A 26,709-nucleotide genomic window follows, 5' to 3' on the forward strand; every position below is an offset into this window, starting at 1 on the left:
CATGGCCAGGTGGGAAAGGCATTTGACTCGCAGTTTGCAATGTTTGCTCTTTCAGCGTTATAATGTACGGTCAATCCCACCAAGAGTCAGCTATGGGTGGTGATGACTAGCTGCCTTCCCTCTAAGTTTACACTGCTAAATTAGGGATTGCTTGCGCAGATAGCCCTCGTGTAGCTTTGCGCGAAATTCAAAACAAACCAAACCAAATACCCCCTCATTGCATTGGGTGTTTTATCGCCATTTATCGGTTTATTTTAGCCCACAACTTGTCTGACCTTTTCTATTACAGGAAATCGAATCCTGGATTTTGTCGTTAGAAGTCCGTAAAGTTACCGCTAACCCACCAGAGGAACGTTTATTGGTTAAAACCAAAAATCAGAAGTCTTAGATGTATTAATTACGCCTCGTGTTCTGATCACATCAGAGATGGAACGTGGTTTATTTCAAGACCTTACAAGTTGTACAGCACACTTACCACGCACGAGAACCGACAAGGACAGGAATGCTTTCTGTTACGAGTCCTTATCGCTGTGAGGTTAAAAAAAAAAAAAGTAAAAGACGAAATGTATATGGAAGTGTCTGTGTGCTCTAAATAATTGATTATGTATTAATTAGTAAGGCTAGTCTTGCCCATATGTTTGCAGTTAGGCAAGATTGTAGAGGTGAATGTATTTGTTATGGTGTGACTTAAGAGTAACTGTTTGGTTGGATATTTTGCGTAATTGGAAGGTGCCTTACTGGTGGTTAACCTTTCAGCTGGATAAACGTGCGTTTGTCGTGCTGGAAATAATGGATTCAGTTCGGGGAAAAGTTGGATGACTTACTACCCACACAAAAAAGGCGTCCAACACGGGGTCGTCCCATGACTTTGAAATTCGAGCTTTAGGGCTTTATTTATAAGAGAAATGGAAGGTGGTAGCTAAGCGACAGTTGTTATAAGTTGCTGCTTTTCTTAAGCGATTCCTAGGGCTTAACCATCTAACTTAGTTGGCACAAAATTTGCTTTGCATGCGAGACGTATCTGAAGCTAAATACCATAAAGGGTATATTAATCACAATTTGTCTTGAGGAATTTACAGTTTCGGTACGTTTGGAAAACCAAAATATTCCTGACATCAAAGGGGGCCTTTAACCCCCCCCCAACAACAAAACTCTCAAATGTCTTTGCTGACCATCACATTTTACAATCTCCATACATTTTGCAACTTAAGACACCCCCAACTGTCAGATATCGTTGGTGACCATCACATTTTATATATTTAATTGTGGTGCTGAAAATAAACAACATGCAATTCGAAAGTAGAACCAACTTTGCTATGCATATGGAAGAAAAAATACAGTCGGGATTAAACAACGGTACTATCGGGTCTTAACATATATTTACTAAATATAACATTTGAAAGGAACTGAGAAAGCGCAGAGAAAGTACTTCGTTCACGTGCATGGATACAGTTACAAATACACGTTGTTGAATCTGATTTATTGCATGAGAAGAAGGGGCGGACATGCATACAGATGGGTTTCGTAGGGTAAGACGTATTCCGAGCCCACATCATCACTTGCAGGAACTGAATAATACCGTACAATGGTTAATGACGTACATCACAAGAGAGGGAATCTAGTCGAGAAAGATAGCGATTTTTGGTGAGGAAAGCCCCCAAAGGAGTCTGTTATTGCGATTTACTCTGGAATTCAATCAGTTCATAATGAGCTCAGCACCAACAAATAGGAACTGGTAAGTATATGGAAACTGTGAAAACTGTACTTCAAAATAAATGGTCGCAACTAACGTTCCTATACTTAAGTAGAGTTGGAAACGATTTTATTAATGGCTTTTGTTACAATGAAAGGATGATAACTCTTTCCAAATGACACCTCCCTGGAATCGTGATTTGCATAGAATAGCGAGTTCCACTGCATGTAACACTTCAGGATTCTCTCAGTCGTGAGAGAATAAATGTTGATAAATAGTGACGTAAGTACGACTTTTCAGCTGAGATATTTAATACTGTAACAGTTGTTATCGTTGTGTTGGGTTCTTTTGTTTGAATTATTCGCATACAAAAAAGGAATAAAACAAAGTTCAGTCTACCAAAGGCCCGGCATGGCCAGGTGGTTAAGGCACTCGACTCGTAATCTGAGGGTCGCGAGTTCGAATCCCCGTCGTACCAAACATGTTCGCCCTTTCATCCGTGGGGGCATTATAATGTGACGGTCAATCCCACTATTCGTTGGTAAAGATAGTAGCCCAAGGGTTGGCGGTGGGTGGTGATGACTAGCTGCTTTCCCTCTAGCATTACACTGCTATACTAGGTACGGCTAGTACAGGTAGCCCTCGTGTAGCTTTGCGCGAAATTCAAAACAAACAAACAGCCTACTCAAAGAAAAACATTTTATTTCTTCGTATACAACTTGTACAAGTTTCCTAAGCGATAGGACTGACTTGCAAATAAATGAAGTTGTCTCTTGTTTCTTTAGCACAAATTTAAAACAGGCTGACTACTTCACTCTAGCTCGGTAATCGATCGAGAACTCTCCAACACATTCACCAACTATTTCACTAATAAACAAAAATTCTGGTGATTTTTATATTACTACAATATTTTCCTCACAAGAAAATACGAAACGTCACGGTGTATTACATCTAATGTAGATACGGATGAAACTCCCTTTTAGTAGTCGTAGGTTCGAATCCCCGTCACACCAATATGCTCGTTCTTTTATCCGCGACGGTGTTATAATGTTAAGGTCAACCCCACTGTTCATTGGTAAAAGAGTAGCCCAAGAGTTGGCGGTGGGTGGTGATGACTAGCTGCTTTCCCTCTAGTCTTACACTGCTAAATTAGGGAAGGCTAGTGCATATAGCCCTCGTGTTGCTTTGCAGTAAATTCAAACCAAACTCTTCTAGTAAACAGTACAAAACGTCAAAATTAAAACATTGGTAGGGTTTTAATTACAAGCGTGTTGTGTGGGGGATAATATAAATTATGATTTAACGTTGTAGCGTACACGTAGCAAATCGACCTTCATTGCTTTTCACATACATATATAAATGCTTCATTTCTATAGTCCTTATTTCTAGGTAATGTATCCATTTGTAATTTTTTAATGCAATATTTTAATAAGAAAACATTTTTCCATTTTGTTTTCAGAGTTAAAATCAGGGGTTCGATTCCCCTCAGAGGACTCAGCAGATAGCCCGACGTGGCTTTGCTATAAGAAAATACACACATCACCGTGGGTTCTCCCACTAGTACAGCGGTAAGTCTACGGATTTACAACGCTAAAATCAGGGGCTCGATTTCCCTCGGTGGACTCAGCCCAATGTGGCTTTGCTATACAAAACACACACACACACTCATCACTGTGAAAGTGTATTGCAGGAGATGTACCGTTCTTGGTCGAAGTGATTTGGAGCAGTTCGAACAACTTATGAAAAAGTCTTCACTGACGTTAAACGTTTGGTTGTTCTCCCGTCCACGTTATTTCCAAAGACAATCACGAGAGATTACCTGAAGTCCAGACCTGGGGGGGGAGAGGATAACTGTCATATACATTTCATCTCTGTGGACTGTAGTAAAGATGACTTCATGTGAAACAAACTTCATTGTTTTAAAGGTTTCCCTCAGTGAAGATGTAGTTATCTAAATTTCTTCTTCTTTGAATTTTAATTCGCTTACTGATTGTATTAGACAAATTCTTACCTTGTTTTACCAGATAAGGTCGAACCTGTAGCTATAGAACCAGTTAGCGTCTATCATCGTGGACAGGTTTCGTCAAGAAATCCTATTCTCATTTCTATTATGGAAGGTGGACCGTTCTCAATCTTGAAACTTATCAGTTTAATATTTGTAACTGTTTCAACACAGCCTCACATGTCCATACTTTTAGTACCCATAGTAATATTTCCTTTTTCTGCTATCTGTTGGGAGTAGTTTCTAGTAATATACCCTTTTAAATTACAGTTGAATGTACTTCTGCCATGTGGTTTACTTTCTGAATTCTGAGTAAACAGATCTTTAATCAAAGGCTTTTATCTGCAGTTTCTGTTAACGTGCCCTCTTAAACTACAATTGACATCGACTGTTGTGTGGTTTACATTTTTCAGTCTGAGTTTTAAATTTTTTAATGAATCGTTCGAGCTCTTCTAGATTTTCATGAGAGAATTGATGTATCTGTACTATTTGATCTGACGAGTTCGTAATTGCTGGATATTAAATTTAATTATATGCGATTTTTATGTAAGTTACACCATCAATAGGACCAATAGGATGTTTTCTTTAAACATGCACATCTACATTGCTTTAGTATAACTCGCATATCAATGTCCACTGTAGCATATATGAATTGGTCATATGCCAACGAATTCATCATTTCACGTGGAACTTTCAGATAAGATAATTAGGCAAGTCTCTCCGAGTCTTACGCAAGTTCAGCTGAGGTCTAACATTACCCCTGTATTCTGCTGTTGGATTTTTCTTTGGCAACTTCCTTCTTACGTGTCACTTCAAACCTGTTTGATAAATGAGTAATGAAGAATTGATAGTTGTCATGGTTTTCAGCTCGAAGAATGGTTAATGTTGTCAAAATTGGTCCTTTAAAAATGGGTAGCAGGATGAAGGGCCAATGGTTCACTAGTCCATCCACACATACTAGAAATTCTCCCGGGCTAAGACTGATATACCTTTCACAAGTCTTTTTATCGTCATAATTTGTTGTTTCTCATCTGAACAGTTTTGTTGCACTCGTTAAGGTAACGATATAAGAGTAAGCTAAATATGTTCTTCTGGTACAGATGTAAAAGAGTTGGCGGTGGGTGGTGATGACTAGCTGCCTTCCCTCTGGTCTGACACTGCTAAATTAGGGACGGCTAGCGCAAATAGCCCTCGTGTAGCTTTGTAAGAAATTCCAAACAAAAAACTTTCTTTACCTTTTTATCACATTTTTTAGTAGTCCATTTCTTTCTGTGCCCCCCGCTAGTACAGCGGTATGTCTCCGGATTTACAACGCTTAAATCAGGGGTTCGATTCCCCTCGGTGGGCTCAGCAGATATCCCGATGTGGCTTTGCTATAAGAAAAACACACAAACACTTGTTCTTCCTTCCACTATTTGATGATTTACTTCAATTTTTGATCTTACTTCGAGCATGGGTTGTCATCTTAGGGTTTGTATTGATTGTTTTATTTTTACCAGAATTCTAACACTCCAGTCACCAGTGTTGTAACAGTTTCCATTATTGGGTGGGTTCTGTTTAATTATTCAGTAAAAGTGAAGTCCAGTTTACTCAGAAAATAGAAAAGTGTTTAATTTCTTCCACTGATAGGCCTAACTCGCAAATAAAACGACAGTCTCAGGCGAAATTTTCTCTCGCGTCTGTGACTCAAACGTAACAGCTACGTAATACACTCAGTACTTCAGTAATTGAACGTCAACGCTGTAATATACTGACTAACTAAATAATCAACAGCATTCTGTTGTGTATTTTTACAATATTTTCTCCAGAGACTTCGTGAGCACATCACATCAAATCTAGATACTCTGGATACTTTGAGGCGTCACGCATCGTCCATACGTCATGCTAAAACTCTCTCTAGCGAAACGTACAAAACGTCGAAATTTAAATATTAGTAGGACTACATTAACCACGAACATGTTGTATGTATGTACGTGTGTGTTTTGTGATAACATAAATTATTAGTTAACACTATAACGTGCACGTAACAAAGTTAAGACTAGAGGGAAAAGGCAGCTAGTCATCATCACCTTCCGCCAACTCTTGGGCTACTCTTTCACCAACGAATAGTAAGATTAAACGGCACATTATATCTCCTCACGGCTGAAAGAACGAGAATGTTTGGTGTGATGAGGATTCGAACCCGCGAGACCTTCAGATTACGAATTGAGCGCCTTAACCACCTGGCCATGCTGGGCAGTGTTGATTAATGTTCATGGTACCCAATGTCTGTTAGCTGTAAAGCATCAGCGAAACATTTTAGTGAAAAGTAACATAAGTCTGTGATGGTTTTATTGTCTTGCAATCTTTACGTGTTCTACAGTAATCTTTAATAAATAAATTGCTTAATTTTGATGTAATCTATTAGTAATTATGAGGCCATTTGCACTTTATCCAAACGTCGTTCAGCTTGTGCTGTATGTCAAAGTGGACGACATTGTCCCTTTGCGACGGTGATAAAACGGCCATTGAAACTTCAGGATTTGAGGTGGCGTAGTTTACAGTATTTTCTTTAATATCACTTGGTTAATTTTCCAGTTAAATATAGTGCGTTTTAAAGGAAACTTTGTAATTGGTTATTTTATTATAAAGTGTGTTGTTTGTAATGTCTCAACTGAATAAAAGCTTGTCTGAAATTGTAGGCACACGCGAAAGAGATGTGTGTTCCGAATCAATTTAGTTTAGTATTTCAACTGTTTACAGATGACGATACCTTGGTGCTTCATTCAATAGCTAAAATGACCCCCCTCCTAATATGACACTTCACTGTCGAAAGCCTTTTAAGCGTTTATAACTTCATAGCGCTTAATAAACTCGTAATATAGGCGTATCTGAACAAGTTATATTTGGAATACAAAACGTCTTAAGGTCAAATTGATATCCACACGTAAACAGAGACCCAAGGTACACGTCTTTATCATTGTTATTTTCTGTTGTTTGTATTCGGGGTTATTAAGGACAATAGTTTTCATAAGTTTTATCGTAACTTGAAAATTGTGAGGTAGTAATTGCTGATTCACTTCAGTAGGTGGGTCTGACGATATCACGTCAATTCTGATAAGTTTCAAACAGCAACGGGTGATGAATCGAAATTGGTCAAGACGTTCTCGCAGCTAGGGATATATCCTCACATTAGTCTGTAAGACCTCGAAGAATTTCGTATCGTAGTTCTTTCTGGTTATGATTGAATATGATTCTTCGAAACGAAACCAGTGCTTTTCCTTAACTACAATCATTACTGATGCTTGTATGTGCATCTTATAGACATTAGTTTAACTTTGGTACTACTCCCTTCTAACTAATACATCATGATGTAAAGGTACTACATGAAGAAACTTAGTAATATTTTGTGGTACTCCCTACTAGCTAATACATTATGATATAAAGGTACTACGTAAAGAAACTTAAGTAATGTTTTTGCCTTTCTAGCTTCGCGCGGAAGTTCAGATGACATTCGATTGAAAGTTTAAAGTATTTGGATGTTATACCTGGTTTGCGCATGGGCAGTAATGTTTCGGCTGTACCCTAAGCGACTGAAGCAAGCCGCGTTGATTCTCTTACCCGCCTTCCAACGTGTGCGGAATCCAGACAGATGTATTGATCGGTCATGCACCAGGAGACTGGAGTCTGAAGTCGGGCCACTCGCTTGTCGTGAGCGAGTGTGCGCGTGTTTGTAATAGCCAGCTGATCAGTCTAGCTAGTATACGGGGTTATTAGTCTATCAGTGTCTCGAAGAGTGCAGTCAGAAGAGATGAGTGGGACCAGGAATCACGTGCTATTACCCATATAAAAAATGTGTGAAAGTCGTATAAGTGTGTTTACGATAAGCAATTTCGTAATCCAATAGTATTCTCCAGTGGGTCACAATGCCACTGCATTTCGTTGCTCAACGTAATGACCGAAGTTTCAACATTAAACGTTACAGTGGCCAGTACCCACCAAGCTCCTCACAATGATAGTCTGATAATCAGACAGCAAGAACTTCCAACAGCAGGTGGCGAAGGTATTTCTCTCTTTCTTTACACTTCCCTTTTTGTAAGTTAAATTAGTTCTACGGAAAAACATAAAGAATTAATGTGGTCTTTCAAACATTCCAACGGGATCGACAGCTATTTCAGTTGAACGTTAATATTCTATCAAACGTTTTGATTAAAACTCTTACCAATAAAAGTAAGAAAAAACAAATGGATTTTTTTTTGTTTTTGCAACATCAGATCTAAACATGAACGTGATTAGTGTAATGTAACTTGCTTTAGGATTATTTTTAATCATTTTATTCGGTTGATTTTATCAGATTATCTTACGTGGTTTTAAGATTTATTTCACACATCTTTTAAGAATTAACAGTGTGTGTTTTGTGTTGTTTTTCGTGTAGAAATATAACAGCGAAGTAGCTTGTTTATGATAGTTTACATTCCTGTTTGTTTATATAATTTCCATTCTTGCTTCATTTTATCATAATTATCTGTGTTGTTGGTGTTTTTAATTCATCCTCTATAACAGACCCAAATTTAAAATTACTAACAAATTATACTTACAATAAATGCCTTGGTTAGTTTGTCAAAAATGTTTTAAATCGGAAGGTTGTAAGTTCAAATTGTATAAATAATTTTCAAGAACTTGTACTCTGAAAATAGTAAATAACAAACTGCAGTTAAGTGAACTTACTGCTCCCTTTCTTTTTTTTTCTGTACTAATAAAACTAAATGACTCGCTGTCCACTTCTGTTTCAAACACATGCAAGATAGACTGAAGTGGGTGCCATCCTCACCATTCTTCTACTATAATGTCTTTTCTTTTACATGATAACTTGAGTAACATAGTTTTATTGTATTAGTTGTTTGCTATGGAGCAACATTATCATTTTTATAAAGATGAAAAGTATTACTAGCGAAGGAAAACTTCCTAAAATGCCTAATGAAAGTTTCAGAATACTACTCCAAGAGTAAAGAATATTTATAAGTTTGTTGTGTTAGCCTATAGAATTTTTCACTCAACAGCATTAAAATAAATTAACGTATATATTAGCGCTATGATAATGTATGTTTTTTTTATGTTCTTCTTTGTATTGCAGTATTCCAAACGTTGTTAATTATTTACACAGAAGAGATTACTGTCTATTAGTGTGTTACTGAAGTTATTTATAAATATATTGAGTCAATAGCGTATTTGTTTACATACAACTACGCAGGGCTAGTTTCGTGTTTAATTTATGCCATACTTGAGTTGCCGTGTGTTTCCTTTTGTTTTTCTCAGTTTTCGAAACACTGGCTCAAGGAGATGACAAAACGAACCACCTTTCAAATCTTAAACCAATCTCCTCCTTGTCGTACTCTATTTTTTATATCATCAAGATAAAAACCAACAACAAAACTCCTGCTTAATTGGTGGAATTTTCACAAAAATACACACACACATTTATTAAGAAAACCAAAAAACATAAAGGTAGCGAAGAAATAAAAAATAGCCCCAGACCTCCACCACTGAAGGTAGTGAATCCATTCCTCTCTCTGTGTGTGTGTTTGTTCGTGAGCAAGATTTTGTGAAAATGGCTGAATGAATTTGGATGAAAGCTGGTGTATGTTTGGACTATGACGTAAGTTAAAAATTACTATTTTTCAAGTGTCAAGGTCAGAGGTCGAGGTCACAGCAAGGTCACAAAAATCCAAAAGAAAGTCACTGTCTGTTAACATGGGGATGGATTTTTCACGCTATTTTTGCTCTATAACTTAGTCTAAAATCATTGGATTTTGACAACGCCTGGTGACTCTTACATTGTTATTCCTCATTGTTCTGACAAAAATCGTCCATGTCCTTTAAAAAAATGGATATACAAACACCTTTTCATATTTTATTGAAAGCCAAACATGATCAACGCTATGTGGCAGAGGCATTCACTCTTGTGAGTGCTGGTTTAGTTTGGTTTAAGAGATACCTGACTGATAGATAACACAGTGAGGAATTGAGAAGAAAGACCAATGTTGTTGTTTTTTTATTTGCCAACTGACCTTCACTGTATACAATTTTAACATTCATAATCGTTATTTTTTAACCAGATGATAGCAGCAGATGAAAAAAATAAGCTTGCTCCGACTTGTAACGTGATTGTAAATAAACACGAACTGGATCCCTAAATTCATTAGTGTATAGATGAGCTGTTAGCACAGATATAACTCTCTCTGTTTAACTCCACAATTTGGCCAATTGTAAACACACAAACCACTTTCTGTAACTGCAAGAATTGACCAACTATAAACACATACGTGACATTTTTATTTGTATAACTGTAGGAAAGGACGCATTATAAACACATACATAATTTTTATTTGTATAACTGTAGAAGTGGACAAACTGTAAACACGTACATGATTTTTATTTGTATAACTGTAGAAGTGGACAAACTGTAAACACGTACATGATTTTTATTTGTATAACTGTAGAAGTGGACAAACTGTAAACACGTACATGATTTTTATTTGTATAACTGTAGAAGTGGACAAACTAAACACATACAGGATTTTTATTTGTATAACTGTAGAAGTGGACAAATTGTAAACACATACACGATTTTTTCTTGTATAACTGTAGAAGTGGACAAATTGTAAACACATACACGATTTTTTCTTGTATAACTGTAGAAGTGGACAAATTGTAAACACATACACGATTTTTTCTTGTATAACTGTAGAAGTGGACAAATTGTAAACACATACACGATTTTTTCTTGTATAACTGTAGAAGTGGACAAATTGTAAACACATACACGATTTTTTCTTGTATAACTGTAGAAGTGGACAAATTGTAAACACATACACGATTTTTTCTTGTATAACTGTAGAAGTGGACAAATTGTAAACACATGCACGATTTTTTCTTGTATAACTGTAGAAATGAATAATTTATTAACATATAATGATTTTTATGCCTTTAATTATCCTTCTTATGGTGAAGTGACATGCAGCTTAGAAACCACTACTGTGTACACTTACAAGATTTTCTGTATATATCTGTATGAGTGGACCTACTTTAAGTACGTCTGACTTCTGCGTACAGCTAACTGTAGGAATGAACATGTAATTGGTCTTAAATTAACTTTTTACGAACAGAATGAATTCTTTTACGTTTTTGCACTATTTCACTTTTTCTCAAGATGTGACAAAATATACATTGGTGAAAGATCATGCAGAGTAAAAAAATTAATTATTTAAACTTCTGAGAAAAATAATAAAAAATAGGGAAACCTCTGGACTTCCCATCTCTAGACTTTTTACACTAATGAATCCTGTCTAGTCATTATTTGCACTGACGCATGCACAAGTGATAAAATGTAAAGGGTGAGGATTGACCTCAAGTTAATTTTAGAATGGGAACTGAAACAGTCTTTTGGAATGAATGATTTCTCAGTCTCTGATCCAGTATTTACTCTTGATTTAGTTATTTTATTCCACAGTTTTTATACAGTTTGTGGATACAATTTTTATTTTCAGAACTATTAAATTATTAACTATTTTTCTGCTTGCTTATCTCCTAAACTGTGGTGTTTTTTTATTTTCACAACTTATGTATTTTTTTCAATTTTTCAAACCGCATTATGTTGAATCGTTTATAATAAGATGTTAATACTGTTAAACTTTATTATTATTCTTATAAAATATTGTTACAGCTTTCCTAATTCAGAGCAAGCCACATAGCTTTAACACGTGTTGTTGTTTTTCTTAACTTGCGTGTCAAGTTCTATTAAGCCCAAGAAGAAGCGGTTGTTCCAGACGTTACTTTACTAAAAGTTTTTCCCTTACTTATAATCTGATGTTATAATCTTAACTTGTGAATGCCTTAACCTATTGACGCTATGCAGATTGTGTGTTATAAGCTGCAAATGTATATATCAATTTACATTGCATAACTGCTGGAATAGACCTATTGTTAGTAGAAATATGAATTCCATGTAATAATGGGCATTCTAAAGCAAATACATAATTTGAAAAATAATATGTATAATGCTGGAAAGTTATGATTTCTAACTCGCAGAATTTAAAAACAAATTATTGTGCTTTTCTAGTTAAGACAATACTATATTAATACTTTTTGGTTGACATACTTGTGAAATTAAACTCTAAATGTGTGTATATGTATAACATACTTTTTACGTAATGTATTTTACAGCTGATAGAACTTTGTATCTCTGGAATCTTCTTCTAATGTGTCTGGTTGTGGGAAAAAATTATAAAATTATGATGTTTGAGTGGATGGTTTTCATATTGGTGTTTTAGATTTAATGGATTCACAAGTCTAAAATATAAATATGTACGGATGATTTCTTAATGATGACGGGTCTGATGTTAACGGGTAAACCTATTGTTGATTGGTATATACTCAGACTTCTTATTTCTCTCTTTATCTTCTAGTGTCTGGTATACAAATTGTCATCATTGTTATAACTGTAGTGTTAATGCTGGGTCTTATCACCTGCATCATCAGTCACTATAAGATGGGGGCATGGTCGTGGCGTGAAGGATGGGGTAGATCTCCCAGCCTTTCAGAACCACAAAGCCTTCTCCAAGTAACTCCTCCACAGGATGTATCGCCATCACAACATAATTACACCCCTGCACCACATTCCTCAGTGAGTACCAATTCAGCAACACTTTGTTACAAAGTTTACACTAGTTGTGTGTTGTATGTTTTTTGCTCATTTCAATTTAGATATATGCACTGTATCTGACTTGAAAGTCTACATTTACTGTGCTACAGAAGAGGCTTGGACGATAAAGGAACTTGAACTGGTAAAAACGTCAACTAGTTTTGAGTTATTTCAAGAAATCGTAAACCAGAAAACTCATATTTTGTCAAATATTTTAAACTAACAAACTATATGAGAAACAAAACATGATAATTAGACAGTATTTGGTTAGCACTTATTTAGTAGCAATTCTAACATACCAGAATATTTAACCAGCTTCCCACGTTTTATTGTTATTTTTCAAATCGTAACAAGTTTGCAGACTGTGCCCCACAGTTATTAAGATAATGACAAATAATCTCTCATATATTTCCCAGAACTCATTCAGTAAGCCAGTTTCCTTATCTTCCATCACTCTACATATATATTCACACACATATTTCTATGGGTCCGGCATGGCCGGGTGGTTAAGGCACTTGACTTGTAATCCGAGGGTTGAGGGTTCAAATTCCCTTCACACCAAACAGGCTCGTCCTTTCAGCCGTGGAGGTGTTATAATGTGACGGTCAATACCATTATTCGTTGGTAAAAGAGTAACTCAAGAGTTAGCAGTGGGTGGTGATGACAAGCTACCTTTCCTCTAATCTTACACTAAAGCTAAATTAGGGACGGCTAGTGCAGATGGCCCTCGAGTAGCTTTGTGCGGAATTAAAAAACAAACACATTTCTATGACAGTAACTATATTGTTGGTTTTAAATGTACTTTAATTTTAAAGCAGTCGGTGTTTTAACTGTTTTTACACAAATCCACAGTAACAAAACTTGAAGGTTAATACTGGTTGTCAGTCATTTCCCAATTTTGATTCATAGTAATTAATGATAGTTCTTAGTTATTATGCTCTAACATATAGCCCATCAGAGATTATGAGGCAAATACTATCTTTCCTGACCCATAGTTATACCCTAACCTGTCATTTCATGGCTAATTCAGTAAATTTTGCAAAACAAAGTTTGACCAATAAAGAGGCAAAAGGGTACGGTTAAGGCAGTCGGTAAATTCCTTTGTGAGCCAATCAAAATTAAGATCATTCATGAAATGAATTCGTTGTGTATTCGTAGAATAATTATTGATAAAAATCAGCTAGTTTAACAACTTCTAATACATAGAAATGCCAATGTGTTTTGATAAGTCTCTGCTCTATCAATGACTTTGATATCATGTTGTTTAGCAACACAAGTATAATGTAATATTCAGTTCATATATACTGAAATGTATAGACAACAAACCTGTGATATGTAATAATATTTGTTCATTTCTCATTTTAGAGTCTTCATTGATTAAAGTGTTTTTGTTTGTTAAAAATGATATAACAGAAAATAGTTTAATTTAGAAATGATTTAAGTTTAAAATCTAAATTCGTATTTTGAGTTTCATGATAAAGTTTATGTACTTGGTTCTAGGCCAGGTGATCCAACACAGTGTCTTTATTTTAGGTTCATTATACTAACACTCACTACACTTATAAGGTTTCACAGTATCCTTCTTCCATCATGGCTCTCTTTGCACCCCTAACACTAAAATTGCAATTGGCAGGCAGTAATTAAACTATCTTATCTGGATAAATGCATTTTGGATTTTATGACTCTTTCTATTTTGAGAAATTAAATGTGATATGACACACACACACACACACACACACACACTGGCTTTTATGTACATTATGTTAGAACAAGACTAGAAACATTCACTTCTGTAAGGAGTAGATAGTATTACTTGTAAATGCAAGGTGTTAACTTTAGCTTAACATTTCACCTGCTTTTATTGAATCGTTAGTTCTTATACAGAACAGTATTAGGGCATTTCTTAGTGGTGTTTAATTTACTCACTTGGAATACGCTTATTCCTTTAGGTAATAGTTCATAAAGGCATTAATTTAAAGCATATAACAAAGATAATTTTTACGTGGTTTTATGGGTTGCTTTTTTTTGTCATTTGTGCATACTGTACAGTATTTATTATTTGTTTTATTTTTGTAATTACTCATGCAGGTGCTGTATACCACTGACAACGTAGAGGAACGTCAAAGGCTAGAGCTTGTCTCCTTGCAGGATCAACATATTAGACAACAGTCTGTACAGATGGACTTTAACCTAGGTTTACCTCACACAATTACTTTACCTGATGGTGAAGAATTCCCTTACAACAGTTCCAAATCTCTTCACTTACAGGATCCCAATCAGGACAATGAAATCATTAGAAGCTGGATAAAACCACCTCCAAACAGAATAGTGTCAGAAGGGGAGAGTCCTCCTCCCTATCGGTCAAACTCTGTAAGTCTCTTATCAAAGCCAAGTACACCACCAGTCTTACGAACTTCAGACATCAATCCCCTAGTCATACGTTCAAACAGTGTTAGTGTGAATATTAATGTTCCCAATAATCACTTTAGTTATCAGCAGGAAAGCTGTAACTCCAGTTCAACTCCTCATTGTAGGACAACCAATACCAGAGATGCCACTAGCAGCAGTTTGAACAATAGGTGTAATTCTGGTGGGAGAATGCAATCATTCTTTAATTTAGTGGACCCACCTCCACGCTATTGTGACCTAACTACTAATCAAGACCATTCTAATGGTTCCCCTAGTGGAGTGTGACCACCGGTCAAGTTCAGCAATTAGAAAGTCTTTCTATGGAAGGAATGTGATATGTAGTCATTGTCATCAACCCTGCAGGGTGACATCTGGGAGAAATAGAGGTTGTGGGCAAAAAGTCACGCCTAGAAAACCGCTTTCAGAATTAGCTGTGGCCCACCCTCAGAGTGCCTCAGATGATGATGTGAATATATTTGATTACTCTTGGTTAGATAATTTTGTTTCTTCAATGTGCTGCCAGCTGTGCACAACCTGTATATTGTATTTCAAAGGACAAAGAAACATGTATGGATATCTGAGCTTTATTTCTTTTTTTGCAGAGGAATTAAAAAAATCCAATGAAATTTATACCTTACCGCTTCAGTTTCCAATGTGTTTGACAACATTTTGTTTTTGTTAGCTTATCAAATGAGGGTGTCCAAGACACCAGGAAATATGTAAATTGTGTAACTTGTATATGTGTATGAATGACTAGAGAGTACATAAGAGTGACTTTAAACTGAAGAAACTGTAATGTTATGGAACTCTGAAGTGCATTCTGTTGTCACCAGAAGTTTGGGTTAAAGAATTGTACAAATACCTGCATGATTAAAAGGTAGTGCAGGAATTGGTGCTATACTTTTGTTAACGAATATGTTAATTTACTAGAGAAAGATAGGCATATGCCAAATAGCGTGTTGCTGGGTGTGTGATACTGATATTTGCTTTTTATTATTGAGAAAGTCCCCTTTTCTTCTTTGCCCCTTGCTTATAGTCTCACAAGCACCATTTTAATTCCGTGGGCATTGGGTTTCGTAAACTTTGTGTGATAACATATTACAGGATTATGTTGTACCCTTGTTAATTTCTTTTCTGTTTCTCACTCATAAATAACTTGTATTTCTCTTCAAATAATCTTTTTTTCTTTTTGGTTACTTTATTTATGTCTCTTTTTGATAATCATTCACAAAGTAATGAGTTCACCAGCAGAAAATAGACCTCTCTATCAGCTGTGATTTGTTTTTGTTTTGTAAACTGTGTAGTTAGCCATATATACTTTGTTCCAGTGAAATTCAACAGGGTATTAAACAGCTTTGCAGTTTACCAAGATACAAATTAAGAAATATGTATTTTTTTTTATAATTCTGGTCAACATGGAGTTTTCTGTATGTAAGAGTGCAGCAGAAATATATGTTATAACCTGTTTATAAAGTAAGGAACTAGAAGCCTTAGTTGTTGTTGTATTCTACCACGTGGGAGAGACAGATGCTAATCATGTTCATCATTTCAGTGCAGAATAAACAGTTAGTTTACAATCATTGGTACACCACAATTTTAGAAGTTAGTGCATTGATATACACAAATAAATACAAAATTTCAGTTGTTTCTCTTAAGAAAATTTGGAAAGCTGAATTTTGTTTTTAAATTTTGAAATCAAATATTCACCTTCCGTGTCAGCTAATTTAGAAACTTGATGAAATGCTAAGATAATAAAGAATAACTTATTAAAAGAAGTGAAAAGTTCATGCTGGTAATAATAAATGTGATATTTTTAGTTTTAAGATTAACAAAAAGAAAGACTTAATGTTTTTATCATTTAATTATTACAGTATTTGATACATTTACAATAGAGATAGTGAAGACTCTTGTTAACACTAAGATTGCTTCTGATTGTTTGGTTTTTGAATGACCCTTTTTGTGACTGAGGGGAATAATGAAGTTAACCCAGTAATGGTTTTTGTCTTTGAAACCTTACTATGCCACTGGTCTGTTAAGTAATGTTTTAAAACATAACTAAAGGTATTTGTGGAAACTATCACTGCTATTACTATAATAATAAAATCACTAAATACAAAAATAATTTCACTTGAGTTGTTTTTTTTTAATGTACACAGGGTGAGGGAGAAACACCACAAACAAGTGTTGTAAAAAGTGTACTAAAACATCAAGTTCCTTCTGCGCTGGGTTTTACTGTCTTTTAACTGGTTCAGAGGGCTTGTGCTATGGATAGTTGCAAGTGTGCCGTTCTATCCACGAATGAGACGATAACCCATTTGATCCAATCTACTAAGCTGTTGGTAAAGGTGTCAACCTGTGATGGGTATGCATCCCATCCAGGATGGAATGGGTAATCATCATGGTCTACTAGTGCCATTTGAAACCTGAGTTCTAACACAGTGACCTCTATGTGCCTTTTAAAGGTGCAACAAGGATTTAATTTTTTAACTTAATTGAATAAATAAATATTTATTGGTCACGGATGTTTTTGAGGAAGAAGTGTAATATTTATATAATGCCCTACACTTAACAAAATAGAAATAATATTGGAAAACTTATTAAAAAACATTTTGTCAATAAAAGTGGAAAAATGAAGAGATCATCTGTTTTAAAGATAGGTTTATAATGAAAGTAGGTTGTTGTTGTTGTTTAGTTTGTGAATGTCTTATATACAACACCCTACACTTTAATTTTGTTTTTGTAAAATGAATAATGGAAAGGAAATTGTCAACTTGTAAATAATATGTCCTATAATCCTGATAGAAACGGTAAAATAATCTCGTCAAAGCAAAGCAGATCGGTGGTTATTGGGTGTAAACACCCTCAGGCACAGAAGGGTTGAGATATAGTGTAGGTGGAAGGAATAGAACGTTAATGAAGGGTAGGCATTATCATCATTTGAGACAAGTGCTTTGATTCACTATGTTTAAAAAGGAAATTTTTATCAGTCACTTCCCTAGTGAACAGTTTTAATTTTGTCTATTTAATCAAATGTTGTTGTTTTTTTCAGAGTTATGCAAAAAAATAGTACAGTTTCTGTTATCTCTTTTTTTTATTTTAATTGTGTGTTGTTATTTAACACAAAAAGGAAAGTTTGAACATCTCAACTATCTTCAGTTCTGACGATACATGAAAGAATCTGATAAGAATTCATTATTGTTAACAATACTTGAATAAATCTGATAACTATCCACCAGTCCTGAGAATACCTTAACCTGATAATTATGAATGAGCAATGAGAATAACTGAATCTGATAACTATCCATTAGCCCTGAGAATACCTGAAGTAATTTAATAACCATCCACCAGTCACGAGAATACTTGAATCTGATAAGTATCCATCATTCTTGAAAATACTAGAATGGATCTGATAACCAACCGTCTGTCAGCTTGAAAATAATTGAAAGAACCTTATGACTATCTTATGTCATCTAAGTTCAAAGGTTATATTTCATTTTAACAATCATGTAATAATAGTGAGTTTTTCTCTTGATGGATACAAAATGTACGCACTTATTTTCCCCTTGTGTGTCGCATTTCCTCCTGAAAGAAATCGTAATGACAGAAGGAAATGATTCTATTAAGAGAGAGCATTTCGGAGTGTTACATGCTAGCTGGTAATTATTTACAAGTGATTAGTCTATATATATATATATATATACACACATATATATTTGTGTGTGTGTGTGTATTTATATATATCTATGCATACACACACACACACACATTCCACTGGTGTATTTTTTTTATTCACTAGTCATGCTAACTTGATTCTGTCTTGAGTTCGGTAATAGCTACAAGAACTACACTCAACACAGCCACCAAGTGTCTGTCTGGATTACTAGATGATATTAACATGTATTTTTTTCTTGGCTACTAGAACTATTTGCTGACTAGAAACAAATATCAGTCTGGTAATTTCTATGTATTTAGAAGATTGTATTCTTGTATAATCTATAATCTATTTGTCCCCTGCTGGGACGGCGGTAAGTCTTCGGATTTACAATGCTCAGCTCAGGGGTTTGATTCCCCTTGGTGGACACAGCAGATAGCCCGATGCGGTTCTGCTATAAGAAACATATGCATAATCTATTTAGTTCTACTAACTGTTCAGGTTACTTTAAAAACCAATAGCTATTCCAATCCGTGGTATTGGTGTTCACATAGTATTATGTTGTATTAGAAGAGTTATAGTATTTCCACGTAAACTGTAATAGTACTCGAGGTGATGATGACTGTTATTTTTGTTCAAATCTCATGTTCAATTTAAAAAGTATTTGAGTGTAGTGTATTAAAAAATCTTAAGTCTTTCTCAAAGCTTCAGCCAGTCAGTCACTTTATAAATACAGTGATGGATATCTAAAGTTAATGTAAACATGTATAGTACTTTCTCCATTATTTTCTTGCTCAACCTAGTAATATTGTGTTAGGGATGAATTATTACTTTAACTCCATTGCTACACTTTAAAAAAGAACTAATACTGTTTTATGTAATATGAAATACTTCCACTGTTGTATGCAAACTGTAATTAGATTTATTGCACCTTCATTGTTGTAGCTTTTCTTTGATTAGGTTTTATCCCTTGTTCTCCTGTGTCTATTTTACGTACATCATTCTATACTATGCCATTATATCTTCTTTGTGTTTTCTCCGTTTACAGTATTCTCTCTGTTTTTTTCCAGCTCGTATTTGTGTATATTGTCCAAATAACACCTCTTTCCAGCCTTTATTTATTAAATGTTTTGCTTATTGTGAAAAGACTTCATTTGCACTTTCTATTCATTACTCTACCCTTTATTCGATCACAATTTTTGTGGGCTGTCCAAACAACGTTTATATTTTTCTGTTTATTCACTCAGTTATTCTTTCTGTTCATTTCTCATATCTTTATGAAACAACGTTACTTCTTCCAGTAACCACTTCCCGTGTATTACTTCATTTTTCCTGTTTAGCCCTCCAACCTTCACTTGATTTCTTTCCTTTTCGTTGCTTCACAGTTTCTACTTTATTACAGTTGTTCATTGTCCCAGGTCACTATTTGACAGTTTTTGTTCAGTGTTATAAGCCATCGTTTTTGCTAGATGTTCATAGCCTTGATTTATTCAGTGATGTTTTCAAACTCATAAACATCGTCTATTCGTTACTTGGGTTAAAGATGTAGTGACTTCTCCTCTGAATGAATGCTCGTTAGTACAACCTCCTAGTTCCCCAACTTTGTAAGCTTGACTGACTTCACTAGATAAACCAATTTAATTAATATAAACAGAGTTACTGCCCTCTGAGTCTGGTCCACAGTTCCAGTTTTTTCCTTGGGTTCATGTTGTCGCTTTAATCCATCCACAGTCAAATCCATATGTTTATACAATAAGGGGGGAAAGCGAAACTCAGCCTGGTGAAAAAAAAAGATTTTTTGTTGTTGTTTTTTTCAGGTATTTTTGTGAGATTGAAAATCCCAAAGCTGTGTGTACTGGTAGGTTTCGGTGCTACATCCCCGGTGTTTGTAGTAGAACACGTGTTTTTCTCTTGTCCTACCACAAACCCAGGAAGTAGGAGCGAAGCAGCTTCACACTCTGCCCACGTTTGGTCTGTGATCTGAAAACAATTGGCTTCTATAGATTACTAACTATAGCCTCCCCAGTGGCTCAGTTGTAAGTCTGCATGCTAATACCTGCGATGGGCAGAGCAAAGATAGCCCATTGTGTTTAGCAAGTGCTTAACAATGAAAAGAAAGTATACACTATTTAATTGCACCCCAGAAAGAAGATAGGGTAATTTACTATTAGTTTCATTTTACTTATCTTAACTTTTAAATTCGGTATTGTTGAGTTTAAAAGGTTGGATGATACAACCTTTTTGGATATGTCATCAGCGCTTAACTACAGCTCAAATAATTTTAAATCTTCGTTAGGCTTAGTGTACAAGGCTTCGTCATTTAACAGGTGGAAGAAATAACAGAATGTTTTGTTGTTTTTTTTTCTGTTTTTAAACGACATTTTCATTCCTTATTAAAAGAGAGGTATTGATAATGGTAATTCTTTTTTGTGTGGACAGAGTGTGAATTATGGCTACCGTATTCAGTGTCTGTATGCATGCTAAATAAAATATTGACATTTTATAAGTTTTCGTGTGTGGTTTCAATTGTTTTAAATAGTTCCATTCAAATACTTGTACCACAAATAAGTATAACAGGTTTTTTTCTAAAAGGACTGTCCTTGGAATCCGGTATCTCACGAACCCGGCCTTTGGAGGCGCCACTGTATAAATTAATACATTAACTCTTTCCCAAAAATTTTGATATCTTTTACCTCTGCAAAATTCTTTAAAGTTAGACGATATAGTGACCTATATGGCGAAAAAAGGTTTTCGACCGGTTTAATTAATCGGTCAATCTGGCTGGACAAGGTGCTAGAAAGTAAACTAAAAAGTCCATCATTCAGTTTTTAATTCAATAAGGACTAATGTCCCAATTTAGGACTCAAGTTTATGTTATTACGAATTTAAAATTTGAAACTGATTTAAACTTTTGAAATTATGCTATCATTGAATGTTTCACATAGTCATCAAAGCAAATTGAAATTTAATTATAATTTCGTCAAACACTTAGATTTTGTTATTATTTGCATAACTATCTTGGCGTCACTGTTTTGTACTTAGTTTCTCACCTCAGAAGATTGATATAGATAGTGTTTTCATATTTATGTGACGTCTCTATAGCTAAATGCAACAACAAATAATTCTCTGTTAATGCGCTTTCTATATTGTGTTATCGTTGTGACCGTGCGCTTACAGTGACTGGTACAGCATTAATTTAAGATTTAAAAGATTACATGAATTAAATGTTCTTGTTGCATACGATTTTTATGAATCATTTGAAATTTTTGGTCCCGTCTCTTTCTGCTGAAAACATTTTTCCTGTTTTTTTACTAAAACTTCGACGAACAAACCATTGTGTTTTTAGCAACATCTTTGTGCATTTTATTAGAATGGCCATCGTACTAAAACAGAAACTGATTACTCCAGACAGTCATGAAGCAGCCATGTGTTACGTTTATCACTCTTCACTTGTAACATTACAGGGTAACAAAACTCGCCTGGTTATGTATGACCTATCAGCGAAAGCTGACACCTTAGAAAGTTTTTAAAATATTGAATTATATAGTGTCAGCTTTACTGGCAGGTTACGCTCGTATGTGACGTATTTTGGTTTTTCGTCCAAGGGCATATCCTCTTTGCAATGTGCAAAGGATATAGATGCCTTATTAGAGAACCTTATTTTTCTCGCCTTGTTTACAAGCTCAGCATAGACGGCCAACACGTGATAAATATTGCCCTGTCCTTGACACTCGGGACCAGTTTTCACTCTCATCATAAAGCCAATGTCACCTTGATATTCGTCACGTATGAGTCTCAAGACATCTGAAATACTACCGATAAACACAAAATTTGAAAATGTTTCCGTTAGCACTTTTAAGACGGATTATTCACTTTTTTTTAGTCAGTAACCTACTGACTGCAATTTGCAAATTAAATTTCTTCATTTATTTTATATTCTTATAACTAATAGATTCGTTTTTTTTTTTTCAGATGTTAAAGACTCGTGTGATTTATGAAATATATGCATGAATGGGGAAAAAAGTAGTCATTCTTCACATTACTAAGTGAATGCACAGAGACAGAAAACATGAACAATAGAAAATAGGTCTGAATACTTACATAACAAGGTTAAAGACCAGACCATCTCCTATGAAATTCAAAGGACATATAATATTTCTGTTAAATGAATAAGAGATATGTCAAATATTATTTGTCATATCACCAGTGGCTCAGCGGTAAGTTTGCGAACTTATAAACATTAAAATCCGGTTTCGATAGCCGTCGCAGGGAAAGGGTGTATAGCGCAATGGTTCAAAACAAGCCACTTGTATTCTAAAGAAAAAACGCCTGATTATTTATTGTAACCTGGGTTGAAAAATACCCTTAATGCAACCAGAGACCCTACGTTAACGCACAACCGTTCATAATTTAGAAATGCTGACCAATGAGAGAACAAATAATCATTAACTTCAGTCTCCTGCTTAACAACCCATAGTCGTATTGATTGTCAATTTTATACCTACATACAGTTAAGGGTGCGGATCATATTAAATGACTCGAACCTTAGACCTTTTCACCCGATAACAAGCTACGTTTGGTTCTGGAGGGTTGGTAAGCTTGAAGACTAAACAGGACAAGAGAGGGTTGATAAGCTTGAAGACTGAGCTGGGCAAGAGACCAGGCCTGACGAGAGGGAGGTCTGGGGCTACAGTCCTGGGGTCCAGGGATATAACTCTCCCCCGGGCCCGACCTACCTTTCGACGCCCTTGCAAGAGACGGTTGGCAAGCTTAAATTTGCCATTGATTTCCGTTTTGTCATCAGTAAGACCAAACTTAAGGGATAAATAACACAATCATACTCGACAGTGCGTCAAAACGTAAAAACAAAATGCATATCTTAGCTGTCATTCGGGACCAGTTTTCACTCTCATCATAAAATCAATGTCACCTTGATATTTGTCACGCACGTGTCTCAAGAAATCTAAAATACTACCGACAAACACACACATACAAACTTTCAAAAAAATTATATTAGCACTTTTAAGATGGATTATTCACTTTTTTTTTAGTCAATACCCTACTGACTACAATTAAAAAGCCCAAGACTTGGCGGTGGGTGGTGTTAAAGAGGACCGGTTAACGCCCTCGTGTAGCTTTGAGCGAAATTCCAAACAAACCAAACCGCTCTAACTCGTTTGAGATCTTTGCAAAGGCCAATGATGAAAAGGCCTTCCATATAAAAAGTCTTTTGATTTACAAGACAAAGCCTTAAATCAATATGGTTACTTCTACCTTAAATGTGTTATTTCTCAGACCACTACAATTAAATAACAAAGTAAGCTTATTATAACAGAAAGAAAAAAAAAAAAAACACGACTGTTTCATACCAAACTTTAGAGCCGTCAAGAAAACAAATTATTAACTATATATATTAAATGTAATGTGTCTTTTATTTACTCATTTCGTGCGCACTATAGGGCTATTTTTGTTATCACAACCGCATGCAGAAGTAAACGCTAAGTTTGCAAAACATTACATTCCATCTCATGTATGCCCCCTTCCCCAATAACACTGTGGTACGTCTGCTGACTTACAACTCCAGAAACCGTGTTTCGATACTCATGGTTGGCAGAGCGCAAATATCCCCCTATGTAGCTTTGTGCTTAACTTGAAACAACACAACACTATGTTGTTCATACACAAAAACGCCTACCTCTCATATGCATAACAGGTACCTAGTTTACAAAACAGCTCCGGACTTCATTGAACCTTGACCATGTGTATGCATGTGATGAAAATATTATGGTGGTGAAAAAAGATAGGAGCAAACTCAGTCTTTCTCCTTCGTAAACTTGACACAAGTCACGGAATCTACAGAACCAGCGAACTACAATATCGTAAAAAATTTTGATTGTAGTAAGAAAGACACCACTTCCAATGTCGCTGTATGCTGTACCAATACCACCAAGCCTTGTTTGTAACTGAATCAAACACGCGTCGTCTGGTGTGTAAACAATAATCAGACTTGCAAGAAGAAATAAAAACAATTGTTGTCGTAATTCAAAAGGTGTTTACACAGATACACGCATCAGATACTGCTCTCGCCTAGCTCATTCTTTTCACATACGATTAGGCCTACTTGTTTACACAGATACACGCATTAGATACTGCTCTCGCCTAGCTCATTCTTTTCACATACGATTAGGCCTACTTGTTTACACAGATACACGCATCAGATACTGCTCTCGCCTAGCTCATTCTTTTCACATACGATTAGGCCTACTTGTTTACACAGATACACGCATCAGATACTGCTCTCGCCTAGCTCATTCTTTTCACATACGATTAGGCCTACTTGTTTACACAGATACACGCATTAGATACTGCTCTCGCCTAGCTCATTCTTTTCACATACGATTAGGCCTACTTGTTTACACAGATACACGCATCAGATACTGCTCTCGCCTAGCTCATTCTTTTCACATACGATTAGGCCTACTTGTTTACACAGATACACGCATCAGATACTGCTCTCGCCTAGCTCATTCTTTTCACATACGATTAGGCCTACTTGTTTACACAGATACACGCATTAGATACTGCTCTCGCCTAGCTCATTCTTTTCACATACGATTAGGCCTACTTAAAACAAAAAAATGCGCCTAAAACATTTTTCGTGCAGCAAAGTAAGAAAGTTATATATATGTACATAATTTTTTGTTTAGACAACATTTTACAAGTTTGTGACAAATACGTAATCTGGTTACTTAAATGTCTAACACCTAAACGAATTTTTACACAATAAAACTTTTTCCGCATACTTCTTTATTTAAGTCATCGATTCTTATAGTTTGTCTCCTTACTTATGTTTGTATATGCTTAAAAGAATATAAAACTTAGTTTCCTCAAAAGCTGAGTTGATCATGCGCCAATAATTTCGGTATAAGACGTTACACAGTGACTGTCTAAAAAAGTTCTTGGCACCACGTCAGTTAGCGATTTCTGTTGTTGAAGCGGCACGTGTACAGACTGAGAAATACACAGACACTGTATATTGGTATTCGTGTGAAAATCTCGAATTAGTGTAGAACTTTAGGGTGTAATTTTTTTAAATACTATATAGTTGCTAATACCATTTTGTAAACGTCTCTGTGTTGAAGTGACGCAAAAAATCCCAACAAAAAACAAGCATATGTCAGAAGTCAGGGAACTAAACAAAACTACCACTGAATAAAGGAAAACAAATCGAGATGTTTCTATCTTTGTAAACGTTCAGACAATATTATTTTACTTTAAAACAGACAACAAATTAATAAGAAACTAATTAGGTAAAAGTTACGTAAATGCGGGGGAAAATTCAGTTGTGTTTTTGAATTTCGCGAAAAGCAAAACGAGAGCTATCTGCGCTAATCGTCCCTAATTTAGCAGTGTAAGGCTAGAGGGAAAGTAGCTAGTCATCACCATAAGCCGCCAACTCTTGGGCTACTTTTTTAGCCACGAATAGTGAGTTTGACCGTCACATTATAACGCCCCCACCACTGAAAGGACGAGCATGTTTGGTGCGATGGGGATTCGAAGCTGCAACCCTCGGATTACGAGTCGAGCGCCTTAACCACCTGGCCATGAGAAATGTACGATGCACCTTTATAGAGGTACAACAAGTTGTTTGCTGTCAACTAATAACATTTAAAAACCTGTTCGAAAAGAACAGTCAAGCTTTCAGGTACGTTAGACAAAAAGGAAAGAAAGAAAATTGGTGAAGTCAAATCTTCAGGTATGTTTGAAGAAAATAGAAATGTATTGGTTAAGTCAAACCTTCAGATATGTCATCAATAAACAGAAGAGGCTAACAAAAGGTTTCCTAAATTTAGGTCAAGTATGTAGCTCGGATATATTAAAAGAAAGCAATAAGTGCATCAGCGAAGTGTTATACGATTTAAACTTCCTTATACGTTGTAGCTACACTAAACTTTCGAATAGAATACTAATTTGGTTCTACTGTGTGACGTCTGGACAAATCAAAATGTACCCCTCCCCCCAAGTGTAGCTACCAGGTGTCCACGTTATTAATTTTTCGTATTTCTACACCATGTGTTGAAATTCCACCTTAAACGGCATAATAGTTATAGGTAGATCCCGCCTTCTTTCTACACATGTGTGGCGTCTGTCTACTGTACAGAAAATGATATTGAAAACCAGTCTGGGCTGAGATTTGCTTGGCATCGTAACAAGGATGATTAACACTCCATTCCTCCTACAGCGGTACCACTAGATGATTGATTACCTGTCTT

The 26,709-nt window shown here is 35.5% G+C and overlaps 1 protein-coding gene across 8 annotated transcripts in view; it reads left to right on the forward strand.

The window, feature by feature from the left end:
• LOC143237817 (uncharacterized) overlaps positions 1-20,945 on the forward strand; it is a 111,409-nt gene extending 90,464 nt beyond the window's left edge. For all 8 annotated transcript variants that reach the window (XM_076477445.1, XM_076477446.1, XM_076477447.1 and 5 more), the window contains 2 exons: positions 12,140-12,357; positions 14,464-20,945. In XM_076477445.1, coding sequence (XP_076333560.1) covers positions 12,140-12,357; positions 14,464-15,069 — 824 coding nt within the window. In that variant the 3' untranslated portion in view covers positions 15,070-20,945. The remainder of the gene's footprint in view (positions 1-12,139; positions 12,358-14,463) is intronic.
• Positions 20,946-26,709: the final 5,764 nt, after the last annotated feature.

This window comes from Tachypleus tridentatus, chromosome 13, assembly GCF_004210375.1.
Source record: "Tachypleus tridentatus isolate NWPU-2018 chromosome 13, ASM421037v1, whole genome shotgun sequence".
In the NCBI taxonomy this organism is placed as follows: domain Eukaryota; kingdom Metazoa; phylum Arthropoda; class Merostomata; order Xiphosura; family Limulidae; genus Tachypleus; species Tachypleus tridentatus.